A 23011-nucleotide genomic window follows, 5' to 3' on the forward strand; every position below is an offset into this window, starting at 1 on the left:
GAAAAAACTGTGGATAAAAATTAACTATATGAAATTTGTCTGAGGAAAAAAGACACAGCATAAAGATGTCTATGAAAAGGAATTAATAGGTAGTAAAAATAAGGCAAGCTATTGAATGTCAGGGTGGATATCCCCCTTCATTTCATTGATGCACCAGTCCAAGCTGTGGTAACTGATTTAGATGTTTGTTTATCTCATAAAACAGTTGCAGTAGCTCTCAAGTGATCCCACTCCACTGTCATTGTTTAACATAACAATGTTAAATTCAGGACAGTATTATTTGAACAGTAGGGACAAACTGGCAAAACTTTGGGGAAAATCAACAGAAGCAGTCTGACATGTAGCAAATAGATGGGTATGAATCTGTTCACCACTACATAAAATGTAAGACATATTTAAGGGGATTTATTCTTCAGGGTCAAATCAGGATGTGTGTCTTTTTCCTAGTAAAGACAGAGAAGTGTAAAATATCCCATATGCATAGAACAGATACCAAGATAGTTTTCAAGGCTGTGCCAACAAGACTCACAATCCAAGCACTGGACAGTATTCCTTCTAGAGCTCATTATATCTTATGTTTATGGGTGCCTCCTGTTTAATTTTGGAGGTGGACAGTTCCATCACTGATGACACTGAAAGGTAAAGTATAAGCTTACAACAGGGGACTTCATTCTGTGAATTCTACACAATAAAATGAAAGTGGCTAAACAATTTCTCCTCAAACCCATATTTGTTTCCAGAAGGAATAATTCCATCAATAAATAAAAGGAAATGAGCACCATGTGCATCAACTGCAAGATTTTTTCATCACAGAAACAATGACTTACAGCACTTTGCCAGTGAAACTCTGCCCAAATCACCGCTTCTTTGGAAATGGTGGGAAATTCTGGGAGAACAGGCTCTGATGAAATGTTAACTGTACATTGTGCTATGTCCTATCAGATCACAAAACTTGCACTATTACCGTATTGTGGTAGAGAATGCTGATGTTAGTGAAAGGTAAAATACAGGTTTTTGGCTTTGCATTGTGAGAGAATAAAGCTGTGTAATTAATAGCAGCATTCCTCAGAGGTCACAGCAATGCCAGCCCCAATGGACAATGCTAAACTTGGTGGGCAGAGGGGGCAAGACTTGATGAAGCATGTGGAAAAATATGTCAGTGACACTTCCACCTGTCTTTCTCAGATGCTCAGGGAATTTATAAGGCTCTTTTGGCTGAGGGTTTTCATCTACAAGTGAGTCTTAAAAGGTGTTTGAGATAACAGTGGGCTATCAGGAGTTTGGAATTCCAGGCTTGCTAGCCAGTTCCCTGTCCCAGATTGCTCAGCTGTAAAATGCTTTGCTGCTTTTGCTTACAGGTGCCTGTAGCCGTACCAGTATCCTGAAGCACTCAGGTCACACCGGGTGTTCTTCTTGCTGACCTTCACTCTGTAATGGACAGTCAGATTTGCAGTCTTGCCTGTTTTGAAGAGTTGAGCGTGGGTTCTCAGAAATATTTTGTGCCCCCCTTTTTTTTAAGCATTGTCAATTAGGTCTCCACATCTAGTCAAAAAGACCAACACACTGCATTTGCAAATCTGCCATTTCAACACAACCATAGACGAAAGGCAGCACTGCCTTCCACCACCTATTTCAACTGGATAAAACTTACCTGTTTGTAAATGACAGAAGATTTATGAAATATCAGTGTCACTGACCTGCTTGTGATTTTGTTTCTGGTTGAATGTAACCAGGGACTAGATACTGTTGCCACAAAGTTAAAAGGTGAGATTAATTGCTATTATGCCATAAATAAATGCTGAATTCTATAAGCTCTGTCTGGCTTCTGTCCTCACTTCTTCCCCTCTGGTCTTCCCCAGCCAGTACTGCTGCACCAGCTGGAGATGCCAGTGATGCAAACCTGAGCAGGAAGCACTGGGACCAGCAAATACAGGTTTCCAAGTCATTATTTGGGAATTACACACAAAGGTACAAACTCTCCCCACCTACCCAGCTTTATTCACTCCTTGGACAGCAGGGATTTGCAAGAAATGAGGAAACATTAATTATAACTATGACAATGTCTGTTCTGGACATACATGAACACAAGCAGATTTTGCAGATGAAATGTCAGTGAGTGCTGGTGGCAGTGGGTACATGTGCTGGTGTTGGTGGTTAAAACCCAACCACCCGTGTGTTCCTCCCTGTGGCCTCCTCTCCTCCCTTCCCTGGGCTCTGCTCTGGCTGCTGGGTCCCTGACGGTGCTGCAGCGCTGACTCACTGACGCCGTTTCATTTCTGCATGACACAACAGAACAGGCCTCAGAGATTCCTTTATAGTGGAAAAGATAGACCTAAACAGATGCTCCAAACAGATGTAATCAAACACAGATGTGATCTGAGGAATCCCAGGCGGGCTCTGGGGTCCAGCCAAACTATATGGAGCACAGACTGACAGCAAGCTGAAAATGCAGCAAGGGGCTCACCTTTCCCCCCTGCTGAAGCTGGCCGAGCAGACAGAGATAGGTATGGCAGATATGAACATGCACCAGCTGCTGGGGGACATCTGGGGGAGGCCAGGCTGCAGGAGGGACCCCTCACCCTCCAGTAGTGCCTACCCCTGCCCGGTGCTGGATGCATTGCTGTCCTTGGAGAATTTGGTAGTAGATGACTTTGTCAAAGTCAGCTGTTTTTATCACCAGAGTCTACCCAAACAGCCTGGTCTTCCAAAGGCACTGCATCCAAAGAGACCCTGACTCTTTCCTTTTATTTGATGGTGAGTGGCAAGGGGTGGATGAGTTTTCTCTAACTTGCAGAGAGCATTAAAGCCATTCCAACTCATGTATAACCACTTGTCCTGGGGCATATTCATGGAAGGGAGGTGGGGAGATTGCAGAGTAAAGAAAGTAGGGGAGTTAATGGCAGAAATGAAGAATGAGGAGCATGGGTCTTTCTTTTCATGTCATCGTGCCTGGTACTGCTGTTGGGGGTCCAGTCACTCCCTGCATCTCCTTATACATTTGCTGAAGGATTACAGGGAAGCCAGGTCAGAGGGCAAAAATAATGGGTTTGTGTAAGAGTGGTGCCACCTACAGCAAGTCCGAAACTGGAGGTGAGTACCTGAGGGGGGGCAGAGTAGAGAGGGCTGGACCCATTTCAGGGAAATTTTTACTAAATAATTTCTTCATCTAGGACCCTAGAATATGGGGGTGGAAAAATCCTCGAGATGCAGTTATCTAAGCAAAGGCAATGTGCATTTCTATGAGGGAGAATTAATCACTTCTTAAATTGACTCATGCTATGGGCTTGATCCAAAGTCCATGGAAAAACTCTGACTGACTTCACAGCTCCTTGGGGTGTAGGTGGGAACTTTGCCACTGTCTTCAAAAAGAACAGGGCTTTAGCCCTTGGCTGAAAAACAAATCAAGGAAAAGACACAAATCCTTGTCAAATACTTTAGAAAGAATTTCTTATTTGAATTTCTGTAGCTATACTGTTACTAATAACATTAAACACCCATGAATCTATGTTTTAAAGCATATTGTACCTAAATAGAAGTTGTACACATATCTGCTTAGATGTTTGTAGGATATGAGTCACTTAATAGAAAAAGTAGCTATAGAGATTGTATAGACTGAAAGTAACATGTTAAGTAGCACCTTTGAGTCCTTCAGATTTAGTATCAACTCTTTTCTGGTTAGTGCAAATGACTGCTTTTCAGAATAGCTGTTTTACTTAACTTCTCTTACAGAAATGACCTGGGTGACAGTAGCTATGATTTCAGCAGACCAGGTAGGTGGAGATTTTTTTTCAAAAGCTTATACTAATAAATTGATGACAAAGTGAAAAGTATGAATAGGAAATATAAAATATCCATATGTCAAAGTCCTGCAGAAAAAGAAATTAGAATTTTAACAAGCTTTCTATGTAAAATCCTCATAAGATATTGAAATGGTAGAAAAGTTTTGGAGAGGTCTTTTGAAATGAAGTAGTGGTTCTAAATTTAGATTCAGATTAATATACAGTGCATACACACAGAAAGATTTTTAGAAAGAAGCTGAGATTGTGTTCATGACTATGCAAACAAAGAAAAAATAGACTAAGATTTGCAACACTTTCTGAGATTTTTTTCCTATGTCCCGTTTCTTTAACTTCTTTTACATTTTCCATACCTAAAAATAGGTGACACCAAACTAAGCTGGCTTTGACCCCAGCTGCCCTTGCCACCAAAACCGTCCTCGGAAAGCACTGACTTTCACCGGCACCACATTCATCTCGGGATGATCTGAGCATGCGGTTTGCGTTCAAGAATGCCCTGTAAATATAAACAACTATTACTACTGGAGTACATTTAATGACAAAAATGTGCTAATGCCGCGCTAACGACATTGGCCCTGGAATTGCATTCCTTATAAGGGCGACGCTGCTCGGCCGGGCCGGGCGGGCTGCGGGGCGGCCCCTGCCGCACTACCGTGTCCATCCTCTCGTCTTTGTCCGCAGTGAAGTAACCTAAGGCAAAGGTGTGTGCCCCCACGCTCCGAGGGCACCCCCTCCCAGCGCCCTGCTGGGGCGCTCACCGATGGTGCCTCACGGTCGGCAACACGAAACACCCGGAAAAGTGAGAGCAAATCCAGCCTTAAGGCTCTTACTCCTCCGAGCTGCGAAGAAATAATAAAATGTTTTTGGGGAAAAATTAATAATAATTTAAAAATAGAAATACCGGCCCTCGCCGCCGCAGGACCGAGAAGGGCAGCTCGGGCAGCGCCCACGGGCGTGCGACCGCCTCGGTCCTGTCGCTCCCTGGCCCAGCTCGCAGGGCAGAGCGAGGTGCGGAGTGGCCTCCCGGGGGGCTCTGGGGTCAGAAGCGGTGGTCCCGCTCGGCAGCCCTCACCCGAGGCCCGAGCGGCGGCACGGAAGGGCTGGTGAGGGCCCTCCCGTCCAGCTCCCGGGTTAGTGCAGATGGGAAGCACCCGCCTACCGAGGAGCTGCTTTTAATTAGGCGCGGTAATGACCTTCTCCTCGGCCAGGAGAGGCGAGTCAAGTGCTTTTGCACTCACGGCCGTTATCCTGCCTTCGATGAAGGCTTTGCACGAACTGCTCTTAAAGTTGCGGCAACAGAAGGGTTAAAAAAGCCCCCGGAGCCCCGGTGGCCGGAGGGGACCCCGCCGTGTCACCGACCCCCGATGGTCCCACCGGCAGCGGGCTGCGGCAGAGCAGGAGACGGTCGGGCCCCTGTGCCCCACGTCTTTATCTGTCACCCCGATACCACTTCAGGGCGCGGATCCCCCTCCTGTCTCTCACACCACACAAAATGACAGAGAGGGGCAACAGGTTTGTTCTCTTGTTTTCGCATTTCAAGGAAAAATTCCACTTTTCCCGGAGTTAACAGTTCCTTCCCCCGCTTCTCCGTCTTCTCTGATGGAAAAAGAAGAATCCCGGCGAGGCCCCCGGTCCGGCCCGCGGCAGGCGGGTGGGTTACGGCAAGGCCGCCGCCGCGGCTCGGGGCTGGCGGTGCCCTCAGGAGGAGCCCTGCGGTGTCCCCGCCGATGTCCCCTGCCTCAGACCCGCCCCTGGCCCGGGCGTGTTCCCTAGAGCTAGAGCTGGTCCCTGCTGCTTGCGCGGCACACGAGCTGTTTCGGAAGGTGCCCAGGGCTTGAGGAGCGAGCGGGGAACCCGCACCCGGGCGGGTTAAGCGGGGGCGCGGCAGCGGCCGGGACCTGCCCCCGCCAACACCAAACCGGCACGCGGGGCTTTGTCGGCTCGATTGGCCCCTCTGAGGGGGCATCTTTGGAGAACAGCAAAGAAAATACTGTCTTGCAGTCTCTGTAATCCACGGTTTTCATTTACTATTATTCAATCAGGATTTATCTCTGTTTTTTTAGGAGGCTACTTTTCCAGGGCTGTTACTCGATACTGATCCATTAAATCATTCCAGCTGAGAGATTAAATGTATGGTTTGCAACAGCTGGACTTCTTAAATGGTGTCTTCGCCTCCCTTCAGAGTATGAGCAGACCCGACTAGAAAACACTTTGCTTTGACATGGAAACTCGCACATTTGCCCGAAAATTACCACACGGAGTTCATTCAATGCCAACAGTATTCTCTTCCTTTCTCTTCACTGGATTAGATTTCCCCCAGCCATAAAATGACTCCAAAAGCAGATACCATCGAAATGGCAACGCACGCCAAGCGAGCGGGTAGGCAGCAGGCTCAAGCCTTCCCTCGCTCTAACTCTGCAGCCGCTCTCTGCGTCTCTCCGGGCTGCCCCGGCTCCAGCGAGCCCTTTCGAGCAGCGCCGGCCCCGGGGAGGACGACTCGGGGAGAGCTGGGCACTTGGGGGGCTGCGATCCCCCGCCACGCAACCCTCGGGGCCGATGGCAGGGATCTTCTGTGTCCTCGCAGGTGGCGGGGGTCAAAGGCAGGCTGGCGAGGCAGAGCCCACGGACAGAGCTCCCCGTTGTGCCCCGGCGGGGCGATGCGGAGGAAGGAGTGACCCCTTCCCACTGACACTAGGCCAGGTAATAAATACACTCGATTTAGGGTAATTACGAGAGAGCGACTGGCCGCCCTCCACCGACGGAGATCCCCCACGGGGACGGCATCGCGGAGACCGGCCATCAGATCTCAAATACCCGATAACGTGGGAATCATGTCGCTTTGGCTATGCCAGTCTCGCCCGAAGAATAGAAAAGACCCCTCTAAGCTAAAAGGGATCTGGGGCTTTTTCTCCCACCGAAACCATACAGTAGAGACACCACACCTGGTGGGATTTGCCGCACCTATGGGGGGAAAAACATTTTCTGGGCACGCTCGGGGAGACGGAGCCGGATCCGCCCACACCCACAGCAGCAGCAGAGCCCCGCGTCAGTCAGCGGGTCCTCTTTCTTCCCTCTGACCGCCTTGGTTTCTGCTAAAAGCGCCAGTGAGGTGGGATCATCCACTAATTCGGGGAAGCAGCGAGGTGACCTGCTCAGGGACAAACCCCAGTCCCACGCCCCTCTCTCCACGGCTGCCTTTGGGGCCCGCGCCGCCCGGTTCCGCACCCCGCTCAGCACTGCCAACGCGTCTCTGGCCCACGTCTGCTTTCGTTTGGATCAGGAGGTTTCTTAAGCGCCCTGACTTTCCAGTTGCTGATATTTTTGTTGGGTGTGCTCTTGACACGCTCTTAAGAGCGATGTCCCAAACTGTTATTAATTTTTTAGTGTTCCCTCCTTACCCCAGCCGTGGCCTCTCTTCGTGCGCGGTGCACTGCGCTGCGGATGCTCGCCCCGAGCATTGGGCTCGTGGGGAACCGAGTATGTCACAGAACGGGGAGAAACCCAGCCGTGGCTGGCCCCGCAGCAGCCGGGGAGCGCCGTTCACGGGCTCCGGGAGCCCCTGTGCCCGGGGATGGCCGTCCCCTTCCCCGCTCCCCCGGCTTTGGCTTGGGCGGCAAAGCGGAGCGGGCCACGTCCTTGAGAAGGACAGTGTGTCCCCACGCAGCGTGGAAGGCCACGTCCTTGAGAAGGACAGCGCGTCCCCACGCAGCGTGGAAGGCCACGTCCTTGAGAAGGACAGCGTGTCCCCTCGGCCACCCGCTGCCGAGGGGGTCACTTCCCCCCGGGCACCTGCCGCCGGCGTTTCCAAAGCACCGGGCAAAAGCCGGGCCCCGCAGCGGGGACAGCAGATGCTCACCTTCCGGAGGAGGTGGGAAAGAAAGGGAAGAAAAGTGGGGAGCGGGATCAGATGTCCCATCGGAGCCTGCCCGCGCCGTGTTCAGCTCCGTGGACAGGGTGGTTGGGGTTCGGAACGGTGAAACCTTTACTGCTAAAATGCTCTCTGATCTATTCCCTGCTCTCTCCCTCGACCTCCAGCACGTCTACATCGCTTTGGAACGGCGTGGCTGGGAGTACATCTGCCCAGACCCAAACGCCTCCACGACTAGAAATCGCTCTTCCAATATCACTCATTGGAATTTGTCGAACTTTGCAAAAAAAACTGTAGACTTGATAAAGTCCCCCTTTATAACTCTTCACACACCCCGTTTTTTCTCTTCCTCCCTGTTGCCAGTCAGTCTTGCCTGGGCTGACACCCAGGCGAGCTCCTGACAGTCACTTTTCAGACTCAGATGTTCGTCTCACACGCGTTAGCTCCAAATGCTGCCTCGGTTTTCACGCGGCAGCCTATTCTTGGAGAGCAGGGCAAAGCAAATGAATATTCCCTGTGAAGGTAGCTTTCAACGGATTCTTTACAAAATCTATTCCCCCTTTCTCCCTCCCTCCCACCCCCTGGGTACACACACACCATACCGAGGTTTGCATTTTTCATGGCGGGACAAGTGAGTCTATAAAAGGCATGTTTGTTTTTCCTGGCTGTTTCAAATATGTATTTCCTGGAGGACTTCGCATCTGATGGGGTCATCAGAAGCACATGTGCGATTTTCATCTTTCCAAGTAATTTCTCCTCTCCTACCGTCCTTTCCTTAGCAGCACTGTATTCTGATTTGACATTTTACCTGTTCGTCCACCTTATTTCTACTAAATCAGCCTCTCCGTCCCAGATTTTTGGTGAGGTTCCAATTTGTTTCGGTGTGTCTGACTGGGTCTTCTTGGGTTTATTTGTTTGTGTTTTGATTTTGTTTGTTTGTTTGTTTGTTTGTTTTGGGGGGCAGGTGTCTAAAACTAATTATTTTTTCCTACACGGCTTGGGCTGGAGGTGATCTGCCGGCCAGCTGCACACCGAGACTCCGGATAAAGGCGGATCCGATATTCAGACCTGGAGACGGAGCGTTCTTACCCAAACCCGGAAAGAAAAAAAAAAAAAAAAAAAAAGCCGTTAATAAATGATCCCCTCCTCCCGTTTATTTTAATAGTAAGGAGATGGACCTTCTTCCCGAGTAAGGAGGCGCCTCCTCGATGCATGGAAGGGAAGCTTTGAGCACCGCTCCCCGTAGCAAAATAGGAAGAAGGTTATCCCGCAGCCCAGATCCGACGTTTATGTATTTTTTCCAAATCCCAGAGCTACTCTCCCTCAGACAAAACCCTCACCTTTTCCTTGTGTACTGAAGCACTGAAAGTTCCCTTCAGTATATTTTTCTTGGCTGCCTGAGCCTCAGCGTTTTGATTCACTAAGCAGAAGAGCTCTGCAGTTAGGGCCAGTGCCCAGAGTTTTCATCGCCACCCCCCTACATTATTTGTCATGCTCAAGTGAGGGTTTGTTCAAGGCAAAAGCCTGCTTGCTCATACTGGGCTGCATTTGTTTCTCCTAAAGAAGGCAAGAGATTTTGTTTCCGGGTCTGGTAACTGGAGCCCCGGTGCCTTACACAAACATCGCTGGGCAGGCAGGGGCACTCCCAAGGCTTTTGGTTCCGGGGCTGCAGCAGCCCCCCTCAAACACATTGAGATGTTGGTTAGGCCCAAACTGCTGCGCCAGGTCTGGGGAGAAGAGGCAAAGGAGCTTTCTCCAGGGGAGCTCACAAAAATTTGCCAAGCAGGCGGCTTCTCCCGTGTAGATCACATCGAGTGGCAATAAAAATGGCTTCTATTATCCAAAGGAAAATGCAGCCATCCTGCCTTGTAGATGGGAGTCCTGATTACCCCCAAGAGCCTGGAAGGGCTTGCAGATGGAAGGTGTTCAACCAGCAAGCTCTGGCATACGGTCTCCTATTCATAGGAAAGGCTCTTCGTCCTATAAACTTGCTACCTGTCCCCAGAAAAGTGGCGGAATTTGTGCCACATATCCAGTAGCCTGTCGGGATGCTCTCTCATCGCATCCATCAGTATTTCCCCTTCAGAGTGATGAGCTGCGCCTTGCCGGGAAAGACAGAACTGTTTTCTGTCTCAAATGAGCTATTTCTCTCCCTGCTCTCTTCAGCACAGTTTCATGTCCATGAACGCTCATACAATAAAATACAGCAGGGAAAAAAACCCCAAAACCCTCTTCCCTAGTACACGTGAATATTCAGCACCCTGCTATCTAAAGGACTGACTCCATTTACATTTGCCGCAAATGCTGAATACATTGTGTAATTTGGTAAGATTATATGTCGAGGTCAAACACTGCATACATATATATTACATATACACATACGTACATATAGAGGGGTGTGTATGTGCATATAGGTATGTGTGTGTGCCTATATGAGACAGAGAGTACGGCTCTTCCCAAATTGTCCAAGCTATAGGGCATCTGCCGTGCAGTTTGTCTGCCACATCCTGGCCTCAGTCCGAGAGTAGCCAGGGGAAGTTTCATGCATAAAACCTGCTGGAACCGAAGTGTCTTTTTATTTATTCCCCAAAACCCATGCGGGTACCCCAGGAACAACCAACCCCGAGATATGTCCTATGTAACCTAATGCTAGTGAATCATAAGTAATCTGTTTAAAACCAAGGATTAGTAACGTCAGTTTCGGCATATTCCTCTATCGGGACCTTTTTTTGTGCGTGGAAAATTGGAGGGATTTGGGCTAATTTTCCAAACATCAGTACTAAGGCAAGTACGGTCTGATAAAATGAGTCTTAACATGTTCGGGGTTTCAGGTTGCATTACACACGTCCCATCATAGGGGCTTTGAGCTGTGTGCATCCTTAATGACAGATTGACCTGCAGATTTTTTTTCTTACTGCATGATTTCTGTTTCTAGCCATCTTTAAGTGGCTTCAGCGACTCGCTGTCTCTTAATTCATCCATATATAAGTGATCCTCACTGAAACGTACATGAGTTTTCACAGATCCCACTCTCTCAAAGGGCCTTTCTCACCGTGTCAGCTCTTCATTTACTTTCCCCGATCGAATTCTGCCTCCTCTGTGCAATATGACCTTTTATTAATCACGTAAACCCCATCCTGTTTTCATACTGCCTCTTTAAATATTCCACATCTTGGCTTTACTCTTTCTTATTTTTTCTTTCTCCAGCGGGCAAAGCCTTAAGGTTTTATTTCGGTTTTGAGGCCATGTTTTATTAACCCAGACATTCTGTTTTCCTTCCCAAACTTATTTCTATCTACAAAAATACAAAATAATTAACTATCCAATTAATTAATTCTTTGCCATATCGCACCACTGCGTGCATTATTTTACAGGGAGCAGATATTTTCTATAGCTCTAGAAAGCATTGGTTCCTCTACTTGCAAGGTGTTTATTTTCAAATAAATAAAGTCCATAGCTAAAATTATTAGATGCCCCTCAGCGGAAATAACAGGATCCTCTGTTTAGACCCTAATGCACGTAAGACCACACTGGTATGCTCCTACAGCACAGGCATCAACCGCATCATCTCTGCTGCTGAAAAAATCACCCCTAAGTGCAGGAGCGGGGGAAACATAAACCCGAATATACCACATTGTCTCCCATAAAATATTGCACCCCGCTGCACCCCAGCATAAAGAGAAAACTGGATTTATAGCCGCGACTGAGGGAGAGCTTTTTTCGGAGACCGACCCTCCCCATTGCCGACATCCATACATTCCCTTCTACAGACTTTTAACGGGATCTCAGAGAAATGTGCTTTTAGCGGACACCCGCAAACGCACAGAGGCGCTAATCCAGACCCAGATTACATCAAATTAGGACACTGCCCGCACAATACTCCCACTGATTGAAATTTCAGCCAGCATCTGAAACCTGGACACGATCTTTGCTGATCTACACATTTTTCTATGCCGCTTGAAGTCAAATCGTTTTCTCGGTTTATTTTTCACAAGAAAATCATTCCAAAGAAGATTTAAAAAGACCAAAAATGAAGTTATAAAGCTGTTTGCAAGTTCTGAGAACATTTTAAGCACATAACACGCTCGGCTTCTAGCAAAGAACACGTTCGGCGAGGGTGCAAGCTGCAAGAGTCCTGAGCTTTTTAATGGGGCAAACTAGCAAGCAACTTGCCTGTCTCTTTGGCCACGCCGTGCTTACAGGAAAGGAAATTAAAAAGAAAGAAAGAAAAAGGAGAGGAATAGAGAAATCCCTTTTCCAGCATCCCGCAGGCGCCGGAAAGGCGTTTGCAGCCCAGTGTCCGTGCTGGACCCCGGAGCGGGGTCTGGCCACCCTCGGTTTGCCCACCCGCCCTCGGGACGAGGTGGGGGGAGAGGGGGCGGCTTTTTGCCGGGGCAGGCGGGCACCGGGGCAGAACAGCCCGCAGCCTGCGGGGCCGTGCCCTCGGGGAGCAGGTGGGCGAGCTCTCCGCTTCCCTCAGGGCCCGCACCGCCCGTCCTTCCCCGTGCCCTTGGCTCTCCGCTCCCGCAGGGCCACTTCGTCTGCCCGTGGCGCTCGGCGCTTCCCCGGCCGGGCCGGTAAGGGCCCCGACGTGCCCGGGGCCGAGCCGGGCAGGGTGGCGGGGCTCTGGCCAGCGTCCCCGCCAGGGCGCCCCCTCTGCTCCGCTCAGGACTGAGCCCGAAAACACCCCGCGGGCGAGTGAAGCAGCCATAAGCCGAGCTAGATTTCTAAATTTTATTATAAAATAAAAGCAGAAATATTTTCCAAAGAATGTATTCACATAATATAAACAATAAACAAAACTAAGGTGAGTGACTTGCGGTTGATACTGTCATTTAGGTCTAAACTTCAGCAGCAATTCCTGTTTTCTTTTTAAAGCCCGCTCCAGCCCGCGTTTCACCCCGAAGGGAAAATCTACCTCTGCCTTCCGTCGGGCCGGAGCTGGGCCATCATTTCCTTTCCCACCCAGCAAATGGCGAAAGCACCACATGGACAAGGCCAAAGAAGCTGTCTCTCTGCATAGCATCAGCTACAAGAAGGTTACAGAGTCTGCCTAGAGCGCGTGTTGCTGCTATATCTTGACTACGACTTTTGTATTCTTAGTTGAAATTGTACATCGTACACCTGCCACGGATACATAGCTACAATAGAATAACGGGAGCGATGTGTAACTTTCAAACAGGCATGGCAAGAGCAGCCTTGCGTTCCCCTTTCTTCCCCACCCCCCCAAAAAAATAAAAATATTACGATGTGCCTCTTCCCACACAGACCGGCCCGATCGAGTGACAACACTGAGAGATTTGTGAAGTTAAGGCTGGAATGAGCTGCTACACCGATCAGCCTTACAGCCTGCCGTGAAAATCACGGCTCCTGTCCAACAGTCCTTACACGCCTGAAAACGCCTGTAAGCAACCCTTAAGGCTTTTCACAATATCAGCTACCCACAGTGGAGTCCACTACCTTGCAAACCTGCAGCCAGCCTGCTGCCAAAGGGCACAACACTTCTACTAAGGTGTTTGTCATTGCTTTCAAAGTCCCTGGTAAGATTAAAGGAAAAAAAAATAGGAAAAATTGAGGAAGGGAGGGCTGGCGCGAAGGAGTGAGCGTGTACACGGTTTTAAGAGCCCAGATCGACCAAGTTAGATGACATGGGGTTGAGAATGGAGTCCTGCAAGCTGTGGTGGTGCATGGGGTCGGCGCTGGGCACGGGGATGGCGCTGGGGCCCTGGGGGTGGCCCAGGCCGTGCAGGGGCTGCAGCCCGGGGTTGGAGCTGAGCAGCAGCGCGGGGCTGGAGGAGGTGTGATCCGGGGTCCCTGACGGCGTCTTCTCGTCCTCTGAGCTCCCCAAAACTGTCTTATTCCCGTTCATTGACGCCGAGAGCGGGTTGTGGCTGTTGGAGTTGGAATTCTCGTTGTTTTCCCTATAGGAAACACAAAAGAGGGAGGGAAATCACCATGTGGCCGTCGCTCCGGGGTGCGCACCGCGGGAGCGGGGGCGGCGGGGAGCGGGCTCCGGGGAGCAGCGAGCGGAGGGGAGCAGTGCAAAAACTGTAGGTTTAAAAACTCTGCCAACCTCCGAGGCCTCTTCATCTGGCACTTAGGTCTAAGGTCCGCTGAGCTTGTAAACAGTCTCCCACCAGCCCAGCGGAAAGTGTCACTTTGCCAAACCGTAATTTTCTGCATTCAAAGAGTTTGCACAGCGTGAGGAGGGGGGCGGAAGGGAAGGGAGGAAGACTTTATTTAAAAAACAAACAAATAAAAAAAACCCCAAAACTTTTTAACTTTAAAACTGCCCTAGGAGCTGAAGAGATGTTCAGCCATGACTTCTCCTGAGGAGGCCAAAGCCTGGAGAGCTGCAGGCAGGATGGCTCCGTGCAGCCCCGGGCTCACATCAGGAGGGAAAGTCTTTTGCTTAAGTAACTGGACATGGTTTCTTTTCCCCCTCGCCCTGAGCTTCAAGCTCAGAACATAGCCCAATATGGACGATAAGGAAAGCGAACAGAGTTAACCCGCTGCTTTCCTCTCGGGAAATGCTCGGCACGCCCGCCGCTGCTCCTCCGTCCCGTCCCGGAGCGGCGTGGGCGCAGCCGGGACGGCCCTCGCACGGCTCCGCGGCGGGGGCAGCCCGCACCACCGGTGCGCTGCCGACTAAGGCTCGGAAAGGCAGGACTTAGTTTCGAAATTCATCACCGGGTGAATACCAAGAAATCGCTGGAGGCGGGCCAAGCCCTTGCAGATATATCTATATATTTATATATCTATATATGAGGGGTTTTTTCGGTAATGTGAGTGGTAAGAAGAGGTGGGGGCTGCCGTCTAGGCAAGGCTTCCTCGGCCTACATAGCCCTCGTAGAAATACTTTAGACACCGTTCTGCCTGAACTACTGACGGCAGTGCAAGCCTTTTTAAAAGCTTCTGCGGAAGTTTTGTAACACGCTCTCTGGCAGAGAGGCCCTATCCTGCAGGATTTGGTCGAGAGAAGTTAAGCTATAGCACGGACGGGTTTTCCTCACTAAGGGCTGCATGATGTGGCTGGAGACACTTAGTGCCAAAAAAATAAAAATAGACAAGAAAGCTCTGTTTGAACAGGTTTCCTTGAGTGGATGGCAATCCCATGAACGGTCTGTTTTCCAACGCCTGGAGTGTAATATTAGGTTGAGTGTATTTTTCAATGTCAAAAATATTATTTGTCTCTGGAGACCTTTAAAATTTGATTCCTCGGGAAAAAAAAAAAAAAAGAAAAAGGAATGGAATAAGTGTAACCTTCATTTCCTTTGGATATTTGAAGGTGAGTCCCTGCTATCAGCAATAAAAAGGATCTCTAACATCTCGTAAAACCAACACTTGTGAGGATTTGAAGGAAAACTAAAGCGCTAGCACAGTTTCGGGAAATGAATAGAGCAAATCTGTGCCCGAATCTGCCGGGCTGCACAGCAGGGCGGCCGCGGCGCTGCCCGTTTCCAAAACACGGTTGGCAGAAACCAAAGATAGAAAGAATTCTCCTCGGAGGCACGGATCTATAGGATTCTGATCCGCTGATTAACCCGCAGATCATAGAATCATACGATTGCCTGTAAGGACCGGGCAGTTCAGTGAGCTAGTGAACGCAGAAAGAGAGCCCTTTTTGCTTCTTCGACCCGTCTTCCTAAGGCACAGGGAACTGCTGACGGAAAAATCGCCCCGAATAGCCAGGGATGTAGGCATTAACCTCTTCCCGGCGATTAATGGTCCCTTCACTCCATTTAACGTGAAAAACACAGCTGCAGAATCATATTCGGCCTACGGACACACACCTATTGACGTGCGTTCATGAACACCTTGCTGGGCAGCGAATAAGAACTGCAAGGTCATGAGCGAGGCAGGAAGTCGCTCCCCTCAGACAGACCTTGCCCAGGTCTCCAGGAGCCCAGGACAGAGGATGTATTTGCTCAGACCAACACTCAGACCCACGCGTTGCCGGCTGCCCCCCGGCTGCCCCTTTCTGCCCCGGAGTACCCTCACGGACACGCTCCGAGCTGTGCGGGGCGCGGAGCCCTCGGCCTCTCCCGACGGGCCGCGGACCCTCACGGGCACCTCCTGCCGCGGCTCCTGGCCGGGCTCCTCGCCGGGCTGCGGCGGAGAGGAGGCGGCAGCGCTGCTTAACCGGGACTCGCCGGAGGCCGTGTGAAGCGTCCCTGGCAGCCGGGGCTGCCCCGGGGCCGCCGCGCCGGCTGTGCGGGGAGCGGGGAGTCGGCGGGGAACGGGTCTCGGCCGCCTCTCCCGGGGCTACTTTTGGCGCACAGACGCCTTCACCGAGCCCCCAGCTCGCTGGCCTCTGGTTCTCTGGGCGCCCCCGAGGCGGAGAGCCCCCGTCCCCTCCCGGCGGGCCTTCCGCAGCCGGGGCCGGGGCCGGGGCAGATAGAGAGACCCGGGGTGAGCACCGGGGTCGGGGAGCCGCGGGCGCCGGGGGAAGCCGTGGGAAGCCGTACCTTTCCTTGGCCTCGGCGGCGCGGTCCCGCTGCCGGCGGTTCTTGAACCAGTTGCTGACCTGGGTGGTGGTGAGGCCGGTGGCCTCGGCCAGCTCCCGCTTCTCGCGGGGGGACGGGTAGGGGTTGTGCGCGTACCACTCTCGGAGGACGCTGCGGCTCTTCTCCTTGAAGCAGTAGCTGGTCTCCTCGCCGTCCCAGATGGAGCGGGGCAGCGGGAACTTGCGGCGCACCCGGTACTTGCCCACCGCCCCTAGGGGTCGCCCCCGCAGCTTCTCCGCCTCGATGTAGTGCGCCTTGAGCCAGAGCTGCTGCAGCTTGGGGTGGTTGTGCGCCGAGAACTGGTGGCTCTCCAGGATCTTGTAGAGCTCGCGGAAGTTGCCCCGGTGGAAGGCCACCACCGCCTTGGCCTTCAGGACGCTCTCGTTCTTGTGGAGGTGCTCGCAGGCAGGGAGGGACCAGAGGAACCGCCCCAGCCGCTCGATGTTGCCGCCTTGCTGGAGCACCTCGCAGACGCAGGCCACTTGCTCTTGGGTGAAGCCAAAAGTCGGGAGCATCGACATGGTGAGCCCTGCCGCGCCGCGCGCCCTACGGCCGCATAGAGGGGAGCGGCGCGGGGCGGCGGGCAGCGCCCGGCATGCGGGGCCGGCCCCGGGGCGGCGGCGCCCGGCGGGGCCCGCTCGGGCGTCACGGCCGGGCGCGGGGGGCCGCGGCCATCGGCGGCGCCCGGCCCCGGGGCGGTCGCGGGAGCCGGGGAAAAAATGCGAAGAGCGACGAAAAAAGTCTCGAGAGCCCGAGCGCGGGCGGCTTTTCCGCCCGGCCGCCGCCTCCTTTTTGTAAGTCCAAGTTGCGAGAGTAACTTCGTGCCTCTTTTGTCTCCTATCTGCAGCGCTCGCAGCGGCCGCGGCTCTCACACCCCCACCCCCCTCGGCCGCCGGTTTGGGATCTCCCTGCTTCCCCCCCACCCCCCACCGTCAGATCCCACATAATATAGTGGTAAAGCCCTGCTCACTCGCTCCTCTCTCCCTCTCGGAGTTTTCCCCCCTTTCTTTCTCTCTCTCCCTTTTTTTTTTTTTTTTTTTTTTAATAATATTATTCTAAGCTGGCATGAAAAGTGATTATCCGCGCTGTGATTGGTCCGGTTATCTGACCCGGGGACTGCCAGGAGAAGACAATAGTTTTAGTCAAATTATTTGCCATGGTGACGCTGTCAATCAGGGGTAACCCGATCTGTTTTGAGGTGGCTCCCCGGCTGGGTTGACAGATTGCTCAGATCCACTCAGAGGCGGCCCTGAGAGCTGAGATATTAGCTAGCGAGGGAGAAATTTCCGTCGTGATTGACGCTGCAGGCGCCCGTCGGGGGAGAGGGGGAGCGCGGAGCCCGGGCCCCTGCTCCTCGCCGCAGGGCACTGCGGCGCGGCGGGACGGAGCCGCTGTCTCGGCCGGGCCCCGCCGTCCCGTCTGGATCCCGCAGCCCCGTCCCGTCCCCGCCGCTCCGGACGGACAGCGGGCTCTGCTGTCCCCGGCAGCCGCGGCTGCGGTGGGGGGAAAAGCCCGTCTCCTGCCCTTGCAGGAAAATTTCTTTCTAAAAGCGTTCCCTCATAGCCCCTCTCCCCAGCGCCCAGTAACCACTGTTGGAGAGTTTTATAAGGAAGGGGCCTCTTATGTACAATGGAGACCCTGTTCGTGACCTGGGATCCCATTACACGCTTCTCGTACCTGCCCGGGAGCGAGAAGAAGGCACGATGATACGGGGCCGGAGAGGCTTTGCCTCTCCATGGATCGCCGGCCGTGCCCCACCGCGCTCTGGTGGGAAGGGCGCTGGCGTTTGTGATCACTGGACGTCGGACATTTACTTATACCCGATTTCCAGAGCGTGTCGGGGTGTTTCATCCAGGAGAGGAACACGTGTAAAAGTGTAAAAGTCAGAAACACTTCGCTCGATTAAACGGACCCTTATCACCCACGCGTGCCCTTTGCACACCGCGTTTACCGACTCTGCGGGGCACGGACCCGCATCATTTCCCGTCCCTTGTCGGTCTACACATAGTGAAAGGCGAGGGAGAGAGGTGGTGCAGGCTGCAAGGTCGAGGGAGAGGGTGCGACGAGCGGGTGAAGGGAGCCGCGGTGCCTCCTCGGGAGCGGCGCACGGGGTGGCGGCCAAGTGGGACCGCCGGGGCGGAGGCTGGCGCCGGGGATCGCCCAGGTGAGGGCACTCGGGAGGAGCCTCCCGGCCACAAACTCGGGGTAGTTTCCATGGCCTGTTATGTTCCCCTTTTGCTGAGAAATAATAATTAATCCCACAAGCTCCTTCTACGGTATTTGCAGTCCTGACAGGAGAGGTTTCTGCAACTGTGGGTTCCTGCCACGGTACCTTTTTAGCCGCCACGGCGCGTCAGGAATTTAGCGAAGCCACAAGAGACCGGGCTGCGGCTCCCCGCCTCGCAGCCTGAGCCTCCGCGGCCGACGGAGCGAGCCTCGGTGCCGGCCCGGGCGGGCGCAGCGGCCGTCCCGGGGGAAGGCGAGGCCGGGGCGGCGGCGCGCAGCCCGGCGGCTCCCGGCGGCGGCGGCTCCCGGCGAGGAGCCGCGCCAGGGCTGCGGCCGGGGGAAATGCGGCGGGGGAGGGAGGCAGGAGGAGGAGGAGGAAGAGGGCGGAGTAGGGGGGCAGCGGATCAACCGTGTCCAGCTCCCAGCATGTCCGAACGCCTGTGTATATCCGCGGCGTACGCCCGTACTTTCACGAGTGCACTCCGCTGTGGAAGCTGCGTTGTCCTCCTACCTGTCCGTCCGGCCTTTTCACGAGGGCTGCCATAGGGAAGCAGTGGCAAGCGGGCGGTTCCCGCCCTGGATCCTCCGGGGACGGAAAATAGAGGCTTCTTTTTCAGGTGGAGAAAAGAACAGCTCAAATTCGTTTAAAACAAAATCGGGCATGCTGGTGACGGGTCGGTAAAGTCCCCTCGCATGATGCTCCCTCCGTTCTTTTACAAAATGAGCTCTCAATCGCTTAGTGCCTCGATTCCGGTCGGTCTCTGCAGGATTCAAACTGCGCTTGTTTGTAAACGAAAGCATCCCGATCCCAGCGCTTCCTAGCCAACCTATGCGGCTGGATAGTTCATAGCCGCAGCTGTAGCCAACAGTGGCGGGACGGCACAACCGCGCCACTTCAGAGCTTGCTCTGAGCAGAAAAGGCAACAAAACCACAAATCGCCTCTCCCGTCCCCGACCTCTGCGCGCACACACCGTGTGCCTTCCGCTCCCTCCCGCAACGGGGACCGTGGAAATAATGAAAAATGCAAGCGAGGTCTGAGCTGTGTCTCCCGCCTCCATGCTACCACGCTCGGTCGCCCCACGTTTATTAGGGATATACCTGACTCCTCTTCCTCTCTTTCTATCTCACAACCACAGCGGTTAAATCTGAACGGGAGCAGCTCTTAGCCCTAGCTGGAAAGGAAATGTGAAAACCTGTTGCATAGATTTAGACCTGAAAACGTGTCTTCTTAGCACCCTAAAATGTGAGTACAGTGTTTACACTCCAGCTCCTCCGTAGGCGCTTTCACTTTAGGCTGCCTTAGCCGGACTGCAGCTTGCATGTAACTTAAGTTCACTTCCCGGAGAGCTGGGCAGAGGCAGGGCTACCCCCTTCCCGGGCACCCTGTATCAGCTTGCGTCCTAGAGCAATCGTAAATTAGTGACATCTGGATCCAAATTCTACATAACTGCTTTTATCTTTAGGGAAAGAGAAAAATTTTCCTACGTGCTAGACGTCAGAGCAGATACTGGCTGCACAGCCGCGGCGCGGGGCGAATCGCATGGTAGCGCCTTGCGAGCGAAATAGGCGACCGGGAGAGGAGCTTTTTTCGGCATTTGCGAAGGCTCTCGTTCCCTGACAATATATTTCAGAGCAGGAGGAGCGAATCGCCTGCTCACATTTGCCCCTGGACCGACGGGATGGTTTCGCCTGGCTACTGCCAACTGTCTCCCGTTTGGCTGTCGTGGAAAGTTTTAGCTGAGCCGACCCAAACTTTCGCCCGGCTCCGCTGCCGCCGGGCGGCCAAGGCCGGGGTTTCACCCTGCCCGGGCCCGGCTGTCGCTTTGCCGAGGGCCCGCTCGGCGAGCGCCTCATCCCTCGGCGCAGCAGCGTGCGAGGCCACCAGTGTCAACACAATCTTTGGGAAACGTGAGTGAAATAAATAGGTGGTTTTTATTGCGACGCTCCTTTCATTAGCTGTGACAGTCTGGCTGAGGAACGGGGGCTTTCTTCCGAGGAGCCTTTCCTTGCGTGGAACTGCTCCGTGCCCCCAAGTGGGTGCCAAAGTGGAGCTGCAGTTATCTGAAAATCGCCTTTTCGGCTCTGCCTTCGCCATCCCTTTGTAGACAAGAGCCTGTATGGGAGGCTGCAGGCCCGCATCGTTCCTGTTAAACACAGGAGCCGATTCACCCAAGCTGCCCGACGCCTTTCCCCCGCCTCTTCGACAGCTGCTTTTGCGGAGCCCCTCATCCTTTGCACCGAGTTGGGCTCGGGACAACCTGTCACCCACTGTCACAGGGCTGTGGACACGTCCGCTCCTGCCAGCCAGCCGAGGGCTCGGCAGGGAGACAGGGCCGCCTCCAAGGGCGCTTTTGTCGGCACGGGTAGCAAAAAATGATAAACCCCACAACTTCCACATGCCAGAAAGAAACACATTTTCCCGTATATGTCCATTACCGTGGCGAGAGCTATAGGGAGAAGAACCAAAATGACAGACTACTCCAAGTTTTCGTTTATTTCTTTCTTTCCTTCCTTTATTTTAAGATTTTTTTAAATTTTTTTCTCTCCTTTTGGCGGAACTGCAATGTGCTTTCCCCTTAGAACCTGTAGGGTTTACTGAGACCGAAAGTCTGCCGCAATGAAGCTGCTACTCCGACTAGATTTTTCTTTTATTTATTTATTTTTTAAAAGGCATCATAGCGACCTTTGCCGCGATACTGGGCCTACCTTCCCCATACCATCCAACCCTGGGGCTCAGCTCAGTTTCCCCGGTCTCACAAGTTTTTCCGTGGCGGGACTAGGGCTTCTTCAGGCGGCCAAAGCTCACCCGGGATTCCCGGAGGCAATTTTGCAACCCGGATCCGTGGGTTGGTCCCCCCGCCCTCACGTTATTTATTCACGGTTTTATTTATTTTTCAGTTTTGTTTAAAACCCGAATCTATCCCATCAGAGATGGCACTAAGCTCCTGTCTCGACTGAAAAAAGAAAGCCCGGCAGAGGATCACTGCACACAACTAAATTGAGACAAACAAAAGTTGCTTGTTGTTCCCTGATTTGGGGAGAAAGGAATAATTCAAAGCTTTTGCTGCGCGCAATGCACCGTTCCTCAAGGGGACGGGTCAAGGATTTCAGATATGTAGCGGGTAACTCGATTATGCTAACAAACTCCGCTTGGAAGAGAGCGCTGGTGGGTGCGGGGCGCGGAGCTGGGTGCGGGGGGCTGGGGGGCTCTGCTGGGAGCCCAGGGGAGAGGATCCTCTGCCCCACGGATCTCCCCATGGAGCGGAGCCTCTGCCCCACGGAGCTCCCCACGGAGCGGAGCCTCTGCCCCACGGAGAGCGGAGCCTCTGCCCCACGGAGCTCCCCGAGCCCGCAGCTCCGCCGCTCCTCTCCAGCGCGGAGCCCTTTCCCCGCCGGCTGGACCTGAGATGCTCGAGTAACACCTTCGAAGGAGATGTATTAATAATCAGGAGATGGGGGCCTGATGGGACGTGACTGAGTCGGCCTCGGTGAACCTTCCTCCTCCCGTCCCCCGGCCGCCGCCCGTGAAATGGGACTCCGGGGGCGGCACTGTGTCCCCAGCTCAAGGCGCTGTAACCTCCCGAGATCCCCACGAAACACGATAGCCCCCCCAGCCGATTAATGCGGCCGGTCCTGATTACTTTTATATTATTCTTTCTCAGTCTCGGGCGAGGGGCTGAGAGTTTTCACCCAGTTCTGCCATCAGCCCCCTCCCGGCCGTTAGCATGGATATTTATTTGGGGTGCTCCCACAGATCCCGCGCAGTGCACAGACGGCTGGGGGAGGACCGGGGGAACAGAAGGGGGGCCCAGGCCGGTGCCCACCCAGCCCCCGCCCCACTCCGGACTGCGGGACCGCCTCAGATGCTCCGCAGCACGAGGGGAGTCTCTCGGCACACAGTGTACAGCTCACAGACAAGACAACAACAACAACAAAAGGCACATATGGTTAAAATAAAGAGAGAGAGAGCGAGCGAGAGCTTTCTGCCTTAGGGGATTGGCAATAACTAGCCAGAAATGCAGGGTATTGAATCTAAACTTCTGGTGGGCTTCTGCGGGATTGACAACTTAAATCACACTACAAGCATCAATTTGACAATATTTGTAAACTTCTTGTTTCCAGGGATCTTCTTGATCAGAGATAGACCAGGTTGGTATGAGCTCTAGCCACGAAGGTCTCTTTTTTTTCCCTCCTCCTTTCCTCTCTTCCGAGTTGATGAATAGCGATCATGTTTCTTTTAATGGCTGCCCCCTATTCTCACAACCTCCCACAACTAACCCAAGAGCCTGTTTCCTCGACCTCAGTTAATTCCGCTGATTATTCCAAGATGATGAGGAAAGCACGAAGATTGTTCACTGTTCCTACCGATGCAGAGCATTTTTGTTACCATCTCCATCCCCAGCTCACAGGGGAGTATTTTTAGGAAGAGGCCGCCCTCTCTTCCCTCCTGCCATCCCTCCCCAGGCAGCAGAGAGCCCCGGGGGCTCGGCCACGGTGCTGTGGCTCCGTGGGTGCGTGGGGACCGAGCACGGGCCCCCTTCGTGCCGGGGGTCCCGGGCCAGCGGCACCGCCGGCGTCCCTGGGGCGCTCAGGTGGCGGCGGGCAGGTGAAG

At 53.1% G+C, this 23011-nt stretch overlaps 1 protein-coding gene across 1 annotated transcript; it reads right to left on the minus strand.

Moving 5' to 3' along the window:
* Window positions 1-12398: 12398 nt before the first annotated feature.
* On the minus strand, window positions 12399-16789 carry SIX2 (SIX homeobox 2). The gene is made up of 2 exons (XM_071427636.1): window positions 16134-16789; window positions 12399-13586 (listed from the first exon to the last, which is right to left on the minus strand). Exons 1-2 carry the CDS (start codon window positions 16691-16693, stop codon window positions 13283-13285), a joined length of 864 nt encoding a protein of 287 aa, XP_071283737.1. The 5' UTR covers window positions 16694-16789; the 3' UTR covers window positions 12399-13282.
* Between the last annotated feature and the right edge of the window lie 6222 nt (window positions 16790-23011).

This window comes from Agelaius tricolor, unplaced genomic scaffold (genome assembly GCF_023055355.1).
Source record: "Agelaius tricolor isolate 1412-34295 unplaced genomic scaffold, bAgeTri1.0.p SCAF_1, whole genome shotgun sequence".
Lineage (NCBI taxonomy): Eukaryota > Metazoa > Chordata > Aves > Passeriformes > Icteridae > Agelaius > Agelaius tricolor.